At 43.1% G+C, this 22,025-nt stretch overlaps 1 protein-coding gene across 1 annotated transcript; it reads left to right on the forward strand.

Moving 5' to 3' along the window:
• Positions 1–4,817: 4,817 nt before the first annotated feature.
• ARRDC4 (arrestin domain containing 4) lies at positions 4,818–17,764 on the forward strand. The gene is made up of 8 exons (XM_032468857.1): positions 4,818–5,277; positions 9,371–9,437; positions 9,659–9,806; positions 11,901–12,003; positions 12,983–13,239; positions 13,769–13,931; positions 14,501–14,655; positions 15,027–17,764. The coding sequence occupies exons 1-8, from the start codon at positions 4,989–4,991 to the stop codon at positions 15,081–15,083; spliced, it is 1,239 nt and encodes a 412-aa protein (XP_032324748.1). The 5' UTR covers positions 4,818–4,988; the 3' UTR covers positions 15,084–17,764.
• Positions 17,765–22,025: the final 4,261 nt, after the last annotated feature.

Raw genomic sequence — 22,025 nt, forward strand, 5'->3', positions numbered from 1 at the left:
AAAAAAGACTGATGGATTTTTGACAATTCATTATGTGATAAAAATGAATATTCTATTCAGTGGAGAAAGGGAATAAATCAATTACAATAAATTATGTCAGAGGAATTAATTATCTCTTGGGGGGAAATAATTAGGTATTTTTCCTGACGAGATACTCAGATTAGGAAAGGGCTTAAGGTACAAGTAATTATAAAAATAGCAGAAGAAAATATAGAGGAAGGCTTTCTTGTGATTTTTAAAAAAGTAAATTGATACCATAATGTAGATGATTGATAAATCCGACTGTGGGAAGTAAATTTTATATTAAAAACATTTGTAACCTAAAATACCAAAAATGCACCAGATGATAGAGAAATATTTGCACCAAGTTTCAATACTCAAAATACATTAAAAAAATAACTACATCTCAGTGAGAAAAAGGACAAGATGAATTGCTTTTTCCCAGAACAACATGCCATTTGAAAATATGCTCAATCTCACTCCTTTTCACTCCTGTTCATAAAAAGGTACACTGCACCCCCAGTGAAATGCCATTTTTCAACCATCTGATGGGCAAAAATTTCAGACTGATTATTTCCAATGTTGGCAAGATTTGAAAAAAAATCCCGTGTGCTGTTAACGAGGATATCATTTTTTTGGAGGGCATTTTGGCATATTTTAAATTTAAAATGACATACCCTTTGACCCAGCAATTACGCACTGTAAGGTTTCTATCCAAGGGGAAATAATGGCACATGTAAACAAAGAGACTTACAAGGTGTTCAGCACTATTTTATTAATAGCCCCCAGCAAATGTATATACTAAGCTGGGAACGGTGGGTATGGCTTCACACCAGGGGAGAAGGGTGCTGGTGGTGGAACGGTCTGAATGGGACCAAAGCAGGGCCATGGGACTCACCTTCATTCACATGCTCTCAGCCCGAGTCCATTGGAAAACGGCTTTGATTCTCTGGATTCAGTTCATAAAGAGATTTTTTTTTTAAGTTGTTACCATTCACATTGTTTTCATGATGATTTTATTATTTAACGTAATTAGAACTCTTGCTGAGCCATCAAATATTTGTGAGGAGGTGTTTTGTGAAATCAGTTACAGAGCCAACGAGCACGTGGCCATCTCCGTTGGAGCAGACTCCGGTGGGGGACAGGGACAGGGAGAGTAATGGGCAATCGTGTAGAATGAGTGATGTTTGGTCACAGATGAGCTTTTCCTATTGAGTCTGCATGCACCACGGATCTAATTATATTTACCTAAGACCCTTCATTGTTACTTATCTCACATGTCTTGATTTCACGTCTGCCTGCTCAGTTTTAGTAATGGAATTGCATCTGCTATTAGTTTATCTGCAGGAAACACTGTCCTTGCTCTGCCCATGCTGTCCTCATCACAACCACATTCCGCGTCTATAAACCATGGAAGAAGAAGGCAGGGCTTTTCTGCTGTTCAGAACAAGGTCTCTTTAGCAAAAGAGTCCTTGTGCCCTTAGGTTGACTCCAGTTTCTCCATCAAAATGGAGAATCAAATAAAACTTCTCTGCAGTATTTTTGTCTTTGGTTGTGTTCTCTTTGTTTCCCTGTCCTTAGCTGCCATCTTCCATGTGCTTTCTCTCTTCCAATTTTCCTCAAGTTAAAAAAAAAAAAACTCTTTTTCAGTTATTTCTTCTGCAGCTGCCACAGATCATTTTTGGAAGAAGACGGAGGGTCAGTTTAGGCCTGCAGATAGACAGAGTGTTCCAGAACAGTGCTCGCCATTTCCAGAAAAGCATCCCTGACTCACAGAGGAGCACGGCGTGTCAACTGTGCATGTACCACGATGGTAGGAAGCCCCGCTGGTAGGGGGCACCATCTGATCTCATTACTTATTCAAATAAATTCATCTTCTTCCTTCCCTCCTTTCTCATCCATCCTTATCCTTCCCTTCCTTCCTTTTTCTTTTCCCTTTAACCCTGACATTGAAGGTAGTGTCATGAAGACAGAGAGCCTTGGATCTGACCTTGGCCCTGCCACTTACCGGCTGTGGAATCCACTGGAATGAAGCAAGCTACTTCATCTTTCTGAACCTCAGTCTCCGATCTGTAAGCTGGGACCTTATTCACAGAGTTATTGTGAGGCTGAATGCGATTACCTACGCTGAGCATCTAGACTGGATTTCAGTGGGTGTTCAATAAAGGTGAGGCCCTTCTCCTTCCTCCACATCTTTGCTTGGCAAACTATTTCTAATTGGGAAACAGGAACTCAGATAGCAAACACATTTCAAATGTTAGCAACTGTATCTGTGCAATCCCCAAATTCAGATCTAGATATGAAAAAAAAAAAAGATCTAGGTATGGATGAACACAAACTAAATTTACAAGATAAATATATCTGGGCAAAAACAAGATGAATGGGGGCACTGTACAAAAACAAAGGAGGGTGTGTAGTGATTTAATGACCTTTATAAGACCAGAAGGACAAGGAAAGAGAAATTCTGGTGCTGGGCAACATGAAGTCAGTATATTACAACCTTCCTCCCAGGGATTACAAATAAAACTCTGATGATGATGAAAATAATAATAATAATAGTAATTATCTGAGCACTGATAATAACAAGTAGCTTGGGGAGGAAACTCAAAACTTGAAAAGCAAACGATACTCAAGAGTGAATTTTATGGAGGGTCTCCTTTTACCTCCTGGCTTGAAACCAAGGGTGGCCCCAGTGTGGAACTATACAGCAGACACAGGCAGCAAAAAAAATCACTGAGAACCCTTATTTTTGGGTCAGAGAACAAAGAAAAGGTATTCCCACAGCAGAAAAGTATGGGCAAAAATCCCTGTGTGCCTGTGGTCTCAGGTACACTTTGACTTTGGAATAACCATAGGTTTAGAGAAAACCTATAAAGATGGTATAGAGTTCCCAAGCCCCCCAACCCAGTTTCCCCCAGTGTTAACATCCCAGCATAAACATGTTCCATTTTTAAAAACAAAGAAACCAGGATTGGTAGTTTACTATTACTAAACTCCAGACTTCATTTGGATTCACCAGTTTTTCCACTGATGTCCTTTTACTGGCGTCTGATGAACCGTCGCTAAGAGTGCCTACCACTGGACTTATCGAGGAAATAAGAAATATTCTTGTTGTTTAAACCACTGCTGTTCATGCATTCTGATACCTGTGTTCATTAACTGACAAATGAGCGGAGAGTCTGGTCCTTCTTAGTGCAGAATGTCGTATGTGCAATTCTGCCCTCTGGACACTGTTATGGCCACTGTCCTTTCCCTCCCAGCCACTTCATCTGATGAAAAAGAAGGTCTGCCTCTAGAGGATTAATTGCAGAACCAATAATACTGCATGGGTTGGGATTCCTTCAATCAGCCAACAAACTTACTGAGTGCTTATTGTGTACTGAGGTCTACGTTAGGTACCAGAGGGACAACAATAATGAGAAAAATCCCCTGTTTTAAGTGGAGGTGATGGACAACATACAAGTAAGTATATAAAGTCAGGTTGTGTTATGAAGAAAAGCGGCAGAGTAAGCATGTTGGGCGGTTAGGCTAGATAAACCGAGTAACAGCTGTTTCAGAAGTTCATGCAGAGGTGGACTTGTGGCCTTTTCCACGTTCTTTAAGGAGGTGATAAGGAAACATGTGTCTTGTAAAGTCTTATTAATAATCTAAACTTAGAGCTGAAAATCAACCTTTAGTTTGGGATTATTTTAAAACATAAAGGAAATAGCTACATCAGGAAAGATTTTTAAACCTCAATATGAGATTGACCAATCCATGACGGCTCACAAACTTAGTATCTTTACAAGGGAAGAACTTAAAAGGGTTGATGGCCAGATAGTGGCAGCGATGCTAGATGATTCAAAATTTTTCAGAATAGAGAAGGAATGAAGGATTAAAGAACAAAATTAAAACGAGGACAGAGAAAGGAGCTGTAGGCGTGGAGAAGTCATCACGGCAACTAGAAATTTTCGCGGCCTATGACACCAAGGTCAGGAAATCCCTTTGGGTGGGGTAGAAACTTGGGTGGCAGGTGTTTAGAAACAACCTGACTGATGATCTTATTTACAGCAGGAAGAATGACCGTTCCAGCCATTCCCAGTTTAGAGAGGCTGCCAGCCGAGGCCGAGCCGGGCAGCAGAACTCCTTAGGGTCGCTCCAGCTTGAGAATCACAGCCTCATTCTTCCCGCCTGAGGCTCGCTCTTAGGCTGGGGATTCAGAAACCCAGGAGAAGCAGGGCTCGGGAACTTGAAGATTAGCAGATGCCAAGTTGTCCATTAAAGTTCCGAGGCGGCCGGCCTCCCCAATCTCACAAGGAAATACTACTGAGTTCCTTTTCCCAGGGCATCTACTTCCTCTCGAGTATTGCAGATGTAATCATAAACACAAGCCAGTTGTAGCCATAAGCTCACGTTCTAGTGCAAACCCCTGTGACTCCCGCAAACAGTCCCCACCCTGCTAGAAACTCCGCCCCCGTTCGTAACCATAGGAACGGCTGAAACGCCAAGAGCCGGAGATTCCCGGTTCCACACTCCCTAGCTAATATTGTTTCCCACTATCTGTCCACATGGGCGCACCACCTCACTATTGGTCGGTGCCCCAGGACTGTGCCTTGCCCTAGCCAATAAGCGGCCTGTGCACGTGCACACCTGCGTAACCTGATTGGTCATCACTCTCTGATCACGCACTGCCTTCCTGAGCCAGCCCCTGAGCGGGGGCGCCAATGAAATGACTCAGTAGCCATTTACAGCCAATCAGCACGCCGCGGGGTTCAGAGCCAGCCTATGGGCGCGCGTCGGGGGTGGGCTGTCCCGGCCCCTTTCCATTCCTGGCTGGGTTTGTTAAAGCGACAGGCCCTAAGGCGCGCCGGGGCTCCACCGGGCACCGCACAGCGGCCGCTGGGGCCCTCGGCGTGCGGCTGGCGCCCGTGACATCGGCGCCACTCTGCTCGCGACCCCGGCTCCGGGCCGCTGCCGACCTCCTTGGCGCGGCCGTGTCATCCGGCAGGATGGGCGGCGAGGCGGGGTCCGCGGCGGTGATGGGTTCCGAGGGCCGTGTGAAGAGCCTGGGTCTGGTGTTCGAGGACGAGCGCAAGAGCTGCTACTCGAGCGGCGAGACGGTGGCAGGGCACGTGCTGCTGGAGGCGGCCGAGCCGGTGACCCTGCGCGCGCTGCGCCTGGAGGCCCACGGCCGCGCCACTGCCGCCTGGGGCCCGATCGCGGGCACCGCGGCCCCGGCTGCCTCCTCGGAGGTGGAGTACCTGAACGTGCGCCTGAGCCTGCGCGAGCCCCCGGCCGGTGAGCGCGGGCCGCGGCCTGGGAGAGGGGCGGGCCGGACTGGGAGGGGGCGCGCCGGCGAATGCCCACCAGCCAGGTGGGCGGGGAACGGCTTCCGGGGTTGGGGTCCGCCCACCGGGTGGCTGGAGCCTCAGTTTGGTCGCCTTGACTGGTGGGCAACAATGCCTGCTCCCCTCACCTCACAGCACCGGGGCGGTGGTGCACACCTCTGCCTGGTACCCCGCCCCTGGCTCGCTGGGGTCTGACGACCGGCACCAGGGTCCCAGGACCATCTAGGACAGCTCTGGAAGCGAGCCGTTGCCATGGGAACCCGTGATGAGCAGTCTGGAATCAAGAATCTGGGGATCTAGGTCCTGTCCCTTCTGGCTTAAGGAACGGGGGACAGAACCGGATTCTATGAGGTTCCATTCTGGGGTGCCCAGTGTTTTATGAGCCTCTCCTTCTCCCCATCCTGGACCTTGGACCCTCGTGCTCGGTTCATGATGAGTTAGCAAAATCTCAATCTTTGGAAGAGGGAAGTAGTTCCTGAACAATAGGAGTTCAAAGGAAGTACTTTTCGACTTGACCATCATACTTGGTTTCCCTCTTTGAGGAAGCAGGATAACTTCAGAGTAATGCCTCTACCTTACATTCTTTGTATTTATTTTCTGCTTCCTTTTGCATTCTCTTCTTCCTTCCCCTCTCACACCCCCATAGACCTTTGGTGACAGTAGGATCTGGGCCTTGTAAGAGTTTCTGGAGAAATGATTACTCTTCTTGCCCATTCCTGTAAAATCCAGCTAATAGTGTAGGCTTTTCCAGAAGTGCCCATGTGAAAACTCACCACATCAATGTTAGGTGCAACAATCATTTCCCTTAATCATGAAAATGCTATGCACAGTGGCTCTTAGTCTTCTTTCGGTTGGTGGAGGCCACTTTAAACTGTTTTCCCCTTCTACTTCATCAGCTTCAGCATTTATCTGTAAAATGAGATCATGATGGAGACAGCCCTCGAAGAGTAAACTGCAGTGTATTGGTGTTTAACCCTTGCTGTGTCATGTACAAAATCACTAACGTGCAGTTTTGCCTTGTCCTGCTGTGGAGAGGTAGACTGATCACAGTTAAATCTTCAAGGTGTGTGAGAATCGAGTGATCCCAAAAATTGTAGTGAGGAAAGCATATAGGAACCAAAGTCCTCTTTTTAGATTAACAAGTACGGTGTGTTAGGTGGCAGTTCTGAGCTGCCTTATGCCCTTTCATCAGCATGGTTTCCAGGATCAACCCATGCGTGCCTTCCCCATAGGTGAAGACAACACAGGTTTTCAAGATGGCTGACTGGAGTCAAGGGCAATGGAAGAGGGAACTAGATTGGCTTTTGTCCTGGACTCTGGACTCTGTATCTTTGTGCCCATGACTACTGAGTAAATAGATGTAAGGCTAATAGCAGTTGAACCTGGGATTCGCAATAAAAAATTGCTTCGGTAAAATCTGGGCTATCATATAGTGTTTTGATTCACAAGTCAGATCTTGTTTTGTCATTCTGATGGAATAGAATGGCTAACCCCAGACAACCTGAAAATCTTAGCTTGTTTTAGAATGTACCATTAAAAAAATATATCACTTCTAATATCTGTAGCTAGAAAGAGATTAGCAACTTTAGTTGTAGATTCTTAGGTTTACTGAATTCCAAAACCTAGATGAGTTTCAGTCACCTTAAGAGATGTGTAGAAATCCAGAATTTCGGTAAGTATGGCTATACGATTTATTTAAAAAAAAAAAAACCTGCCAGGTGATGCTCTGGCATTGTGAATCTCATTCAGCTACTTGCTCTCCTTGTCATTGATTTTCTTCGTACTTCTGTTGAATCATTGTGGTAGAAAGACAGGACACACCAGACAGCTGGTTTCACATCTTGGTCCTACACCAGGAAGCTGACCTTATGTGAGTGCCTCATCCTTCCTGAGCCCCAGTCTCTGCCTCTGTAATGGCCTTCAGGCTCCCACGGCTCATGAGTATCCTGAATTATAAGCTTGGGCTGAAGGACCATTAGCGAATGAGACATCTTGTGACATTGTAGTTGTTATTGCATAAGGCAGAAGTAATACACCGTGGGAGCAGCAGCAGAAATGGGCACATAATCCAGCCTGTGGGCCTTTTTAATTTAAAATGAATAAATAATTTAGAAAGAAAGAAAGCAGAGATTAGATTCCCAATGCTATAACCCATATTTATCAACTTTATCAAAATTGGCTTTTTCCTGTTTGTTTTGAGGTGGTTAAAAGTCTCATTTTAAATGTTCTGGTTCCTTTGCTGATTTGTTTTCTCTCTGAGTGGGGAGCTCCCTCTCTCTCTCATCCTCTGCTAGCATCCTGTGCAACTCTGTTCTCCACACTGGCCCTCCACGCCCTGCCTCACCCTGCATCTCAACCTCTTCTCACTGGTCTCCATGCCAGCCTTTACATCAGCAGCAGACGTGGTCCTCAGGGTGCCACCCGCCCTTCGGACTCCAGCACTCCATGGTCATGACTTGTGTACAAGAGTGTGTAGCCTTCTTTCCTCCCATGGTCTGCTTGGGGATTGAAATTACTGAGCCTTACATCAGCTCTGTGCCTGACTTTGAAGCTCTGTAAACTGTGAGCACAAATGAAACACATATTCCGGAATCTAATGATTACAGATGAGCACTTTAGCCCAGCCCTCAGGAGCGCTGGACTTCCTTGAGCCTGTTGCTTGATAGCTGTAGTGTGAGTGGGGCTCCCTTGCCCGACCGTGCTGCGACGCTGCTCTGTCGCTGCTGACGCTTAGCGGGCAGCTCTGGGCACACCTGGGCCATGGGACTCGCTCTGTCATGTCATTTAACATGGTCCCACGTCCCTGTGATTTGTTCACTTTGCCTCCAGATACTCCAGACCTGTGGAGTATTTCTATTTGAATGACTTTAAGTGACAAATACTTTTAATGTTTTTTTATTTTCCTAACGTATTATGCATTGAAAATTGGAGATAAGTTTAAGAGAATTAATGGGCCCTATTGCATTCCTGAATGGTAACTGGATTGGTGAAGGTCTTCGGACTCTAGTATATAGGGGAAAAATTAGCACATTTCACTAGTGATTTTTTTAATAAATGGATACAGTAGAAATCTCCATTTTAGTATCAATTGACCAGGCGAATCTCAGAGAAAGTTCTCTTATATTAATAGTTTAATAGTTCTAAACTTGAATCTATGGACATCAGATGAAGGGAACATTTATAATTATCTCTGGAGAACCACCCAGCCAACCCTGACAGCCCTGGAGTTGGCTTTGGACCTGCGTGATGCAGCATTTCCGAGTCCATCAGAGCTCCAGCAGTGCCTCTGCCCTTGCACAGTCCGTCCGCACCCTGCCTCTTGGCCTTCTCACCATCAGGGATAAGTGTCTTCGTGAAATAAAGTGGAACTGGCTGACCCCAGAGCGGGAGGAAGGAGCCGAGGCCAGGCTTGGCAAAGCCCGCACTCTGTTCCAAGTTAACCAGCATTCCCTGTTAGACAGTGGAGCGTGAGTGTAGATACGTGACTCTTGCTTAATAACTTGCCCTGTTGGTTTGGCTATTTTAGTATTATGCTCAACAGTCATAATATTCCAAGTAAACTTTTCACTTCCTTTTCCATCACTGCCCAAAGAATTCATAGTCTGACTTTTGTGGTATACCCAAAATAAATGTCTATTTTTTTCTAAATTACTTTAAGGTCCAATTTAACATTGGCAGCTGACGTTAGTATAACAGGATGCTAACGTTCGTATCCTCCTGCTCATGTACAAGTGGGGCAAGCGAATGTTTATGTATGTATGTGCACGTACACGTATATGTACAGAGAGCTCTGGCGCTTTATGGTAATTGCTTGTGTAATTGGTCTATTTGAAGATGGTTTGAAATTGATTAAGCTTGGTAAAAGATTCAAAATTTTAGTTTTCAAAATCTCCGTTTAGTGTACTTTTTGAAGTATACACGGTTTTAGAGCCAAGGAACCCTCCTTTTAAAACAATGATTTAGGTTGTGCAAATCCTTGATATAATACTAACCTTAGTTAAAATAACATGTATTCTTTCTTTTCTTTCTTTTTTTTTTTTTAGGTGAAGGCATCCTCTTACTACAGCCTGGAAAGCATGAATTTCCATTCAGCTTTCAACTTCCATCTGAGTGAGTGAAACGATGTAACTTTGGGGGTTCTCCTTCCCGTCCGCCAGTCGCACGGGCCCCCAGTCCCTTCCGACACGCCACCGTGCGTGTTTATCCCGCATAGCCCCCGAGGAGACCTACCCTGTTTTTCTTTTAAACAAAACCAACACTTTTAAGGGCTCTTCCCAGTTTTGTTTAACTGGAAAATAAACTTAGAAAGTAACCCGTTTGGTTGATTTCAGGCCTTTGGTGACATCTTTCACCGGGAAGTACGGAAGCATTCAGTACTGCGTGAGGGCGATTTTGGAACGACCCAAGGTGCCCGATCAGAGTGTCAAGCGGGAACTCCAGGTGATCAGTCGCATTGATGTCAACACACCAGCATTATTAGTAAGTTCCTCCTTCCTCTCCACCGTGCCATCTCCATTCAACGAGCCCAGCGGTCACCTGTCATTCCCCAGTGTAACCTTGTACCCCACAGGCATTCGCTCTAAATACATGATTCTGAATTGGGCACATTACACGTGGCGTGTGTTAATACCATTGATCGCGCCCCTGTTGTTCAGGGCTGCTTTTGCCAAAAAGTTACACGGGCCTGGAGACGCATTAATAAGGCTTGATAATAATAATGCACACACCCAGAGTAGTCACTTTTACCAGAGCAGCCACACTCAGCGCTGTGGGTTCTAAACTCCCCCATAATAGCAGGTTGAGGAGCAGTAATTATGGAAGAGTATTAATCACTCGCAGCCTGTCATTGACGCTCAGGCCGTTCGGCTGTGTCCCCCTGCATTTATGTCATTTTCTAACATTAAGTAAGTGCCTGCAGCTGCTCTGGAGAGCCTTCCACCTCTCATTTCCTTGTGACAGATTTGGCCACATTAAAGCATTGAACTTCTAATAATCACCAGAAATACTGTAGGCTGATAAGAAAGACAAGGCTATAAGTAACAACAGAATAGGCAAGATGGGAGCTAATGAGCGAGATTCTTTTATCTAAACCCATATTATCAAAATAATATAAAATTATACCTTGTGCTTTCATGATCGCCACGAGGACCTAATGGTTCTTCATTTAAATATGAATGAATGATTTTTTTTTGTTCACTTCATAATTTGAACTTTCCATCATGATACTGATGTTACAGAGATGTATGTTGAGTATTGGAGGTTTCTCATTCTAGCCAATGTTTTTAAAGATTAAGGGGAAAAAAAAAACAGGAGTTAAAAGTTGCTTAACTCTATTTTCACACAAAAATGAAACAGAATTGACGCTACTGTTCACCTTTAGATTGTGGAGATGTAATAAATACGCCCTTGTTGCTTGGTCCCTGTGGCCAACATCATCCGCGAGCAGCACCCAGCTGCCCTGGCTCATAGCTCTGACTTACCACCTGCAGGACCTATTTTGGAAGTTGATGATTTTAATAACTGTCTTGTATTTTTAAAAACTACTTAGAATTGGGTGGCGGCCTCTCACTCCCTCCCCTTCTGAGATGGTCCGCACTCTGTCTATGGAGTGTGTATCTACTTTTATTGTAACCTGAGCACCCAGTTCCCCCCACACTTCATGGCCTTTCTCTTGCCTTCTGAGACATCCTGCACTGTCTACGGATTATCTCACTGACTAAATCTACTTTTACTCAAAAAAAAAAAAATTGTATAGCTAATTCTAAACTATTTATGGGGCCATTGTGGCAAATAACTTAAAGATATTTTATGTTTTGGCAAAAAGAGACACTGTTTATCATCTACTATTCTTTTATAATTGAAAAGAAAAATTGCAGCTCTGGGTTTTATAATGAGCTTTTGGTTTATGTCTCTTGTAAACTGAGCATTTTAAATCTTATGTCATTTCTCTTGATACCATACACTAGAAAATAGGGGAGTGAGTTCAGTAACCTTTTAGATCCATGACACTGGGTGTATTGTTGGCACTGCCATCACACAAAACCCCAGAACATTCTCAGTCAAGGACACTTGAAATTTCTACCTCCATAATGAATTATGAAGTAAGGGAAAAGCCTGTTTGCTTATTGCATATTCTAAATGCCGAGACAAATAGAGCATTCTGATTATTGATTTTTATACCATTTCTCCTTTTCCTGATCTACCCATAAAGTCTCTAAAAAAAAAAATAGTTCCATCGTATTAATAGGTACTACTACAGTTTTTGATTGCTTTTGTAAAGGATGGTACATCATTTCCGAGAAATACAATGACTGCAGGATAAAACAGGGTGATGTCACCCTAATTTGAGTATGAAATTTCACCTTAGTTTTCCTGAAAAGAAAATGATTTTTAATGCTTTGCTTTGAATACATATTTAACCTAATATGTCACAGGAAGATAAGAAAGGTTTGATTTGTTTTTTGGAAGACATTTTCTGTATTACTATTTAGTGAAGGATGACATAATTTTAAGTTCTATGAATTTTCTAGACCCGTTTTAATTAAAGTCATTTTATTATTTGAACTTTTCAAGACCCCTGTATTGAAAACTCAAGAGAAAATGGTTGGCTGTTGGTTTTTCACTTCTGGTCCAGTCTCACTGAGTGCCAAAATCGAAAGAAAGGGCTACTGTAATGGTAAGCAAGCCAAGTGCCAGATTCACTCATTTTTAGCTAATTTTAAGTGATTTTTTAATAGCGTGTTTTGTAACATATGACGTGTGTACTATTTTAAAACATGGGTAATAATATTTTCTGATTTTAGTATAAATAATTGATCTTTAACTATTTATAAAATGGATGCATCGATCCCAGTAGTCCCAGTATTTCTGACTTCAGTCCTGTTACTTTCATGACAAAGACTACATCTAGAAGAGTGGGAAAAATGCCAGTAGTTTATTTTAACATTGCAAAAGGATGTCCCGAGCATTGTCGCTCAGAAGAGAGCTGTTGTGATATGAAAATGCTGTTAGGTGATGACTCAGTGCTGGGAATTCAGGGATACAGGCGGGGCCAGAACGGAGAACGTCAACACTTAGGAGTTGGATTGATAACCTGAGAAGGGCCCAATTCCGTACAGTGGGTTTGGCCCCGGCTCTGGGGTTCTGGCTTGTTGGGAGTGAATATGGGATGGAATGGAGTGATGGTGGATGTATAACGTGGATGTGCAACTTACCTGCTCCATCCATTGCTTTATTAATGCCTTAACATCAATTCCTGAAAAGCGAAGGCTTTGTTGTCCTATTGGGCAGATTTTAATTTGTTAGGTATTAATGTGTTTGTTAGTGATCCTTTGTCCTTAACATAGTACTGAATCATTTATTTGTATGCCTTCTCTTAACTTTTATATATATTGGTCATTTACAAATCTTTAGAGTTGGTAGCCTAATATGGCTACATTAGGCAAGTGAATAATGCAATAATGAGAAAACGGTGTCCACCACAACCTGCAGTCAGTTTTCATCTCTCTGACTCGGATTTACACGATAAGTTTTCCATCAGGGTCCTCGGTTTGTTAAAATAATGTTGCAGTATTTCAGCTTTCACCAGTAACAGCTCTGTCCACCTTGGTGAGAACATTCTGGAGCCTCTGAAGGTGTTTCTGTTTTCTTTCTAGGAGAAGCTATTCCAATCTATGCAGAAATAGAGAATTGTTCCTCCCGTCTGATCGTTCCCAAAGCTGCCATTTTCCAAACGCAGACGTATTTGGCCAGTGGGAAAACCAAGACCGTGCGGCACATGGTCGCCAACGTGCGAGGAAACCACATCGCTTCCGGGAGCACCGACACATGGAACGGGAAGACTCTCAAGATCCCGCCTGTGACGCCGTCCATCCTGGACTGCTGCATCATCCGGGTGGACTACTCCTTAGCTGTGAGCACCCCTTTTTTAAGCTGAAGACGTGCAGACGGGAGCCGTAACTGGCCCCGTGTCACTGTGAAGATGTGCATGTGCTGCCCGGGGCAACATCATTTTATACCAGCATGACAGGCTGTGAAATATATGAAGATGGGCCTTTGTTTTTTAATCAAAAAAGCTATCCCCCTGATGGGATTTTAATTAAACAACGTGGAAGAATGAAGGTGCATTCAGGGGTGCTTGTTACACAGCACACATGGACTTAATTTTCTTTGGTGGTTATGTAAGCTGAGCTCACTTACAGTGAGCTATGCTGAGGCCTCGGTTCCCCATCACAGAGCATTCACGATGTTTTGTGCACTCTTCGTTTGATTTGTTCTTCATCTGATTCAGTCAGGACAGTTTACAGCTGTGTTGGGGGTGGTAGCCGACAACAAAAGCATTTGTTTCTGTGAAAGAATAATTGGGCTGTTCACTATGAGGTTTCACTTACGTTTGTGCCTTTCTCTTTTTGTTGTTGTTTTGTTTTGTTTTTGCATATTAGGTGTATATTCTCATTCCTGGTGCTAAAAAGTTAATGCTTGAGCTGCCCTTAGTGATTGGCACGATTCCATATAACGGTTTTGGCAGCAGAAACTCCAGCACTGCCAGCCAGTTCATTATGGACATGAGCTGGTTGACACTGACTCTGCCAGAACAGCCCGAAGGTAAGATGCATGGAGGTCCTTGTACGTACAGAGCACCTGAGAACAGGGCGTGCGAGACAGCAGGTGGGCAGAAGATGCTTGCTGCTGCCGGCCCACTGTCCCTCCTCTTGTCATTCCGAACAATCTTAACACACTGTTCCCGGAAGGCACTTTGAGAGGTTAACTTCTCCAAGACACGAAGCTGCCAAGGGCAGATGCAGAAGTACAATCTACATCTGCTGATTCCAATCAGTGATAGTAAAATCATGGAAAATAATCAGAAAAAAAGAGTATAGAGTGTCATGGATGTATTTTCAATAGCCACATTTCCGTGATATTTTTTACCTAGACTCATACACGCGTCTCAGAAAGACTAGATTGTAACCATGGTTACTAATACTTTAATAAAAGCAGAATCTGTTGAATATTTCTTGTTGTAAAGGACACAAAGACTTTCTGATTAGAGGCAAAAATACCATCGTTTTATCTTCAAATTAAGCTAAATTTCTTGTTTCTATAGGAGTTCAGAAGAGATTAATGCAACTCGCTTCTGCCTGCATTTCCTAACTCCAGCTCCATTTCTGTTTCAGCTCCACCAAACTATGCAGACGTGGTGTCAGAGGAAGAATTCTCTAGACACGTGCCTCCTTACCCTCAGCCCCCGAACCGCGAGGGCGAGTCATGCTGTCCCATGTTTGCCTGCATTCAGGAATTCCGGTTTCAGCCTCCGCCTCTTTATTCAGAGGTAAAGCCAAGCAAAATTAGACTTGGGTTGTGGTGTCTGTGGATCGTCCCCTGTAAGCACCTGTTGTTGATCCCTAGTTAATAGAAGATGTATGCAAAAAAGTGTTCCAGTGATGACAGATTACCGCTGGTCCGTTTACCAGATTTTGCAGTGTTTACTGTGTGATCCATAGCGTGCACGTAGGGCACGGTGGGTTGCCTTTAAGGCATTCTGTGTGGCCATGGAATACAGAGGATTTAAGTGGCCTCCTGGGACTTTCTAATACTAGGCTCTACGCAGCCTGGCTAATGCCCATCGTGCGATCAGAAGTAGACCCTGGGGTCGTGGTAAAGGCCGCCGCAGTAGTCACATCGCGCTGCTCACTTTTGCAGGTGGATCCGCATCCTGGTGACATAGAAGAGACCCAGCCCGTCTCCTTCATCCTCTGAATGCATTTCAGAAGTCACTGTGTTCATCATCAAGTTAGAATGTTGGTTCCTTACCCCTGCCTTTTTGGGGAAGGGGGAGGGAAGATTAGCTTAAGAACATAAACGAACGTCAGGACTGAAGGTGATAGAAATTAAAGACTGCGTGAACTTCCCAGTGGGCCGATGGGAGTGTTGCACAAGTTTGTGATGTGGTGACGTGTCCCCTTGGAACAGCTGGGATGAAAATGGGAAAAGTCGCAGAGTGTAATGGACGTCCTGATGGTGGCAGAGTAAGTGAAGGGGCGCCTGTGCTGACCCCAAGGGAAAGGTGTCTGTACACAGTGGGAGCACCATGCGAGCCTGTCCTTACAGAGGTTTCTCAGAGCGGAAGACAAGTGTCCTGAGCTTTAAGGCAACGTGGACTCACTGGGAGAGACTTGACTTTGGAGAATGTATGAGCAAAAGGGTGGGTGTGAGGAGGGAAACGGCCCACTCTCAGTACCAAGTGAGACCCTCTGACAGCAGGGCCTTCGTGATTTCTTACCATATCCCATGGGACTGAAGTCCTGAAAAGAATCCTTTTCTGAGATCATGGTCTTATGAGGTCCTAATGAAGCAGTAGTTTTCACTCTTCCAGTGGTAGTTTAAAATGTAGTTTATAGGTTGACTCTACAGTATTATGAAACCAAGAAGGAGTTCTTAGAAAGGCTTGTCAGTTCAAAGGGGAAAGGTGAATTTCAATATGAAAACCCACTTTGTTGCAGGTTGCACTTTTTACCCTCTTTAAGTACTTGAGCAGGGTACATGTTTGATTTTCCTCGTGTCTTATTTACCTAGAAAAAGAAGGGATTAAAAAAAAAAAGAAAGCTTGCATCCTTAAGATGCCTTGATAACTGCGCAGGAGAAAAAGAAAAAAAAAAAGGCCTTTTCTTACCTACCTCTAGTGGGGTTGTCAGAATCAGATACGTTTTAAAACTCTAGGCCTGGTACGTCTCCTTGGAGTTTCTGCTAATTTGTAGTCGCAGCCTCATCTCACGCATCACTAACTCTGAAACTGGACCAAGGGCAAAATCTACACAGTCAGCATTAGGTGAAAGTATCTGCATACTAAAGGGTATTTCAAAATAAATGCAAAATCAAGAAGGTTAGAAACACCATTTTTGCAAAAGTCAGAAACCTAATTTCCGTCGAGATACTCAAGTCTCCCGACGGCAGTCACCGCGTTACACACTGTTATCCCAGTTCATCCGTAATTCTATTTAAACTGTGATTTTCTGCATTGTTTTGGTGCAATATTTTGTTATCATTTAACCTCAGGATATTCAAACCAACAAGATTGTGTTGCTGCTAGAAGTCTGAGCAGTGTTCTTACTGTCCACCCTCCCCTTTCAGTCGTTGGTTTTTGCTTTAATCTGTTGGTTTGGGGGGCTGAGAGCATTTCTGGACACTAAGTAGAAGGGAGGTTAGGGATTCCCACAACAGAGTCAGGACCAGTCCGGTACCGCGGTCTTCTCCGCATCCTAAGGGTTTGATCTGGAAACCCTGGTGCTTCCCGTGTGGAATACTGTACTTCATTCAACCAAAAGATCAGTTTTCCCGTCAATCAGTATATTCCGTTAGAAATAGAAAAGTTCTAAGGTTAAATTTTGTATTTAAAAATTAGTTGGCCATTTGATCAGGGATTTTTATACAAACACTAGGTAAATGTACGTTTTTCACCCTCCTAGACTTACCTCTCTTCTCTGTAATCACGTGAGCATCTTAAGCAGTTCTTTGTTCCGTCGTAAGCCACTGTTGAAAATTACTGTTGAAAATCACAATGCAGACTGTCAACAGCTATCATTGTGGTACTGAAATTGTCACAAAACTTTATTCCCTGCTTTGGTTTTTATGATCTTTTATTTTGCTGTGTCTTTGTCTTTTAGCTATGGATGTTTAAGTCTAAGCAATTTTATTTTTACTTTAAAGAAGATCACCTTCAGCTATTTCTTGTCTAAGTTGTAGTTTACGTGTGTAGTCAAGACAGGGTCCATCTCCGTGATGCCAACACAAAGTGAGAGAAACAGAAGAAAATGGTCCGGAGAAAGAGAATGTTGAATTATCTGGCTCTGTGCAGAAAAGCAACTGCTTCCCGGAATCCTTCATCAGGATTGTGTTTTCACCTTTATTACTGATATCATGAGGCATGCCCACCAAATTAAAGCAAAGCTGGTTTGTAGCACTTAAGAGAATAGCTGCAAGGTATGAGCTGCCTTACTGAACGGATACTGGATATCTGACCTTACACAGTAGGTTGAAACTGTATACCTTCTCGTAGAAGATTCTACATCGGAACAGAGAGTTCTTGGGAAAGAAGATGAAACTTTAGCTGCTGTTATTTGCTTGTTTGTTCTCCTGTTTAGTTTGCAAAGAAACCGTGGCCTTAGAATTTTCTTTTTGATGCAAAAATTTTGAAATTGAGAATGTGCACCTTTGGGCACACAAAACCCTTCCATGGGCAGAACTTTCCTGTTTTTGTTTTGCACAATCAGAAACTCAATAGGCAGGGGTTATGTTTTTGATAAGTTACCTATGAAAGCTTTTTATTTTTATTATAAAAATGTAACACTTTAACCCACAGAGGAAAAAAAAATAAAGATTGTATTTTGTACTCTTATCTGAACCCCATGGGTTCCTTTTGTTAATAAAATGATTACACTCATGCTGCGAGTTGCTAGTAATGTTTCTGTTCTGTTTTTTGTTTTGTTTTTCTAAGACTTTGACTTAAATTGTTACAGACTGAAGGGAAATCAATACCAGGAGACAAAATGTTACTGCTGTTAAGATCCTTTTGTAAAAATGTGTGCTGTCCTCAGACTGGGCACAGCCCTGGGCAATTCTACGCCTGTTTGTATGGCGCACTCAGTTTCCCCAGGTAATCAGGTTTTTAGCATTTCGTGAAAAAGAGTCCTTGGGATGAGTAATAAAGCTTAAGCTCTGTTGGTCATTGAGAGAGCATTCTCCCCATTCATTCTCAAATGATAATGGCCACTTCTTTAAAGCTTTCGGAGCTTTCCTGTTTGGCCAGAATCTTTCCGGGATTGATTTAGTAGGTCTGGTGGGCAGTCAGTGGACTCCTACCAGGAGACACCGCTCAGTAAACCTCCCCTTGCCAAGTACACACTCAGATGGACAACAGCCATATGTTTTGTGCAGGGAAGATGCAACGATTTGTCATCTCAGAAAAACTGCCCTGACCCTCTGCCCTGGAAAATTGTAAACCTTAGCTAAAAAATGAGGTAGAAACTAGCCCAAGAAATTTACTCTCCAAGTGTTTCTAATGTGTGAGATGATGTTAAATAGTAAATCTTTTCTGCATCCACATTTGCACTCAATGTAAATTGAAATATTTGTCTCAAAAAAAAAAATTTGTCTCATGCAGTAAATATTGAGGCAAAACTTAACGGCTATTAAAGTTTCTGCAGTTTATATGGTAAAGTTGTGGGTTATAAAATTTAGAACAAGGAGATCATTGCAATCTAGGCCATAACCCTCATGTTACAAATGAAGATACCAAAACCCAGAGATGTAACCTGAAAATTTGGCCTACGTTCTCTGTAAGGTTCTTGCTCACTTTAAAATTCCCTGCTTGTGCAACTCGAATAGAAGTTACAGAAACAGTAATTGCTTTGAATTACGCAGCTCAGGACTTGCAGACCTAGACGAAGCACATGCTTGATCAAGGGTCTTCAGCATTTCTACCACAAAGCCCTGCCTACGTACAGAAAGGACACCAGTCTTTGACTGAATTGCTTCATACATCTGTTTGATTGGTAGCTGGAATCCTTTCCTCAGCAGAGGCATTTGTTTCCGACTTTACAATTTGAAATAATTACAGACTCACAAGAAGTTGAACTCATAGTACGAAGAGATCCTGTGTGCCCATCACCCGGTTTCCCCCAACCATAACATCTTACATAACCGTAACGCATCATCAATATCAGGCAATTGACACTGACGCAGTACAGAAGGATTAGCTGGAGTCCAGACTGTCCTCGGATTTCAGCAGTTTTTGAATGCGCTCGTTCTTGTACATGCTTTTGATGTATAATCTATGACGTTAGCACATGTCTAGGTTCAGATCCCTGCCACAATCATAGTACAGAACTGCTCCATCACCACAAAGAAACTCCCTTGGGCTGCCCTCTCTGCAGTCACAGCCTCCCCTCCCCTAACCCCGGTCTGAACTGTTCTCTGTCTCTGTAATGTCATTTTGAGAATGCTTAGATAAATGGGATCACTAGGTACATGCCTTTTGCAATTGTCTTTTTCACTCAGCGTAGCACCTTTAAGATCCATGCAGGTTGTATCTATTAATAGTTTTTTCCTTTGTGTTTCAGCTGTGACATTAAAAAAAAAAAACATATTGACTATAACTTAAAAATTCATCTTGCAATTTGCAAAGAAAATGGATAAGACATATGTGCACACGATCCTTTGTAAATATTTTGGTTTTCAACTTGAGAAACTCCCTTTTTTGTAGAAAATATAGAAACGCAGGTTTACACAAACTTAGGGGCTCATTCTTTGCTTGCCGAAGTATGTGAAGTATTTTACCTTTAAATAGTAAGCCGCTGCATTGTAAATGAGCAGGATACACCTGTGATGAAAGTCTAAACCGAGGAGAAAGCATCCCGGGCCATCTATCCCATCAGCTTCTGAATCTGATAAGTTTTAATATAAATCACACAGGAAAGAAAATACATTTTTGTTGTTGTTGTTTTAAATTTTGGGAGATTTTTTTTTCTTGTCACTTTAATTCCTTTCTTTCCAGTCCCACTTCTTTGTATCATAGGTGAAAAGCCCGTTTAGAAGCTGAGAAAAATTAACTAAAGAATGTACACTTAATGAACAGTATTATAAAACATGGACTTAAGACTATTATATTTTCCTAGACTAGAGAATGTGTTTTATAGAAGCCATTACATACGAACCTAACCAGCTTTTCCCTAAAACAAGATGTGAATCTGTCAGTAATGGAAGGAATCAGCAAAACTGAAATCAGAGTGAAAGGGGAGAAGTGGTGACCAGCGCCAGTTTCCAGGATGCTGCTATGACAATTCACAATAAACTATTTCTTTGGCGGAGCTATTTCTGTGTTTATTGATGCAGTTTTCATAGAACCAGGATGTCTTGCGTGGACAGGAAGAGAGAGGCTTTGGGCAGCATCTCTCAGTGAAAACAAGTGAGAACTGTTCCCTTCAGACTTGCAAGCGTCGCCCTAGTACAGGCCTGCGCGCACACACACACACACACACACACACACACCCCCCTGACTTCTTACCATTTCATCCTCGCTCTTCACCCCCAGACCCAGGCTGGTTTTATTCAATGAAGGAGGCAAGTTCTGTTAACTGAAGACAGAAACAGACAGTAGGTACTGTGAACGAAAACACTGCAACCATATCAGTAAACAAAAAATGCTGAAACCAAGTCATCAGGGGCTGTCGCCACCCCACAGTGGGGACAGGCCTGCAGCCCGGCCTCTGCAGCCATTCACAATGGTGCCCTCTGAGGGGACTCAGAATACGAAAGGACAGGATACTGGCCCTAGATAGCTAGATGCTTGTCAAAGGAATGAATTCAGTGAGCCCAAATGTTTGCTTCCTCCCATACATAGAAAAGCGCTGAATTCTTTAACTTGAGATGCCTGGTTTTCTTTAGGTAACAAGCAATCTTTTATTCTTCCAACTACCTGATCTTTGTTGTAAAGTTCCTATATATCCTGGCTCCTCCCTTACCTCTTCAGAGCAGTCCCTCAGAGCCATCTGAGGGGCTGTCATCCCAGCTTGAGTCCTCCCGCCAAATAAAACATAACTCTCAGCCTTTGGGCTGCGCATTTATTTCAGTCGACAGTACCTACTTCCCCAGGAATTCGCTGGAGGAGAAGCCATTTTTCTCCAACTTCCTACCAGTCTTCCCCTAGACAGTACAAGACTAGCAAAGAGGTGTTAGGGAAATAGTAAATGAGTAAACTGAGGGCAGCAAATTTATCTTTTTTCTTTCAAAAGTTACTTCAAGGTACTATAGCAATTTCCTCACTCAGACCCCAGCATCATATCTATTTAATGAGTAAGGGACATAAAGTGTTCCAAACAAAACACCAACACTACTCTTAGCATTTACTGTGTTCTTCACACATACACACTTCCTTTGTCATGACATCAAGATGCCCATGGTTTTTGATTTTGTCCTTCAATCTTAGATGCCAGGATCCATCTGAGTCCATGTGATAAGCATTCAGTGTATCAGAGCGCGTTTGTATTAGCTCTCACTGCAAATACTCAGTCTTGCCTGGACTGGTTTATTGAGTTGTTTCAAGTTAAGTATAAAGATTAATGTTCTATAGTTAATCAGCTTACTTAAAAATACAGCATGTGCGTGCGCACACACACACACACACACACACAGAGATGCTGTTTCTTGCCTGGAAACTTGCCCCCTCAGGCAAGATAGCTGAAATTATATGTTTGTGTATCCGGGAACTCAAGAGAGGGCAGATCACCCTCACCAATTCATCCCACTACTAGGAGAAGGCGGAAGACGAGCACTGCTTTTTTGTAGCTGATATTCTGGTGGGCAGTAAACAGATGAGGGTTAAGGAAGCTTTCAACTAAACAATTCCATATTTCATGCACACCCTGAGTCACAGCAGGCAGGAAGTTGAAAGCAAAACCTTACTCTTGAACCACAATAGTCCTCAGCATCATTAAGAGGATCTGGGCATCCTTGTGAGAACATGTAAGACGCTACACTGGATATTCAGTCTCTCAGAGCTTCACTGCAGATTAGTTTTAATAGTTTCAAGAAAGCTGAGATTGTGGAAAAACAGCTTAGGAACCAAAGCACTTGCACAATTTTTTTTCTCCTGCCTAAATTAGAACAATTTCAAGTACGTGTATGTGTAGATATAGGAGGACTATA

Source organism: Camelus ferus, chromosome 27 (genome assembly GCF_009834535.1).
Source record: "Camelus ferus isolate YT-003-E chromosome 27, BCGSAC_Cfer_1.0, whole genome shotgun sequence".
NCBI classification, from domain to species: Eukaryota; Metazoa; Chordata; class Mammalia; order Artiodactyla; family Camelidae; genus Camelus; species Camelus ferus.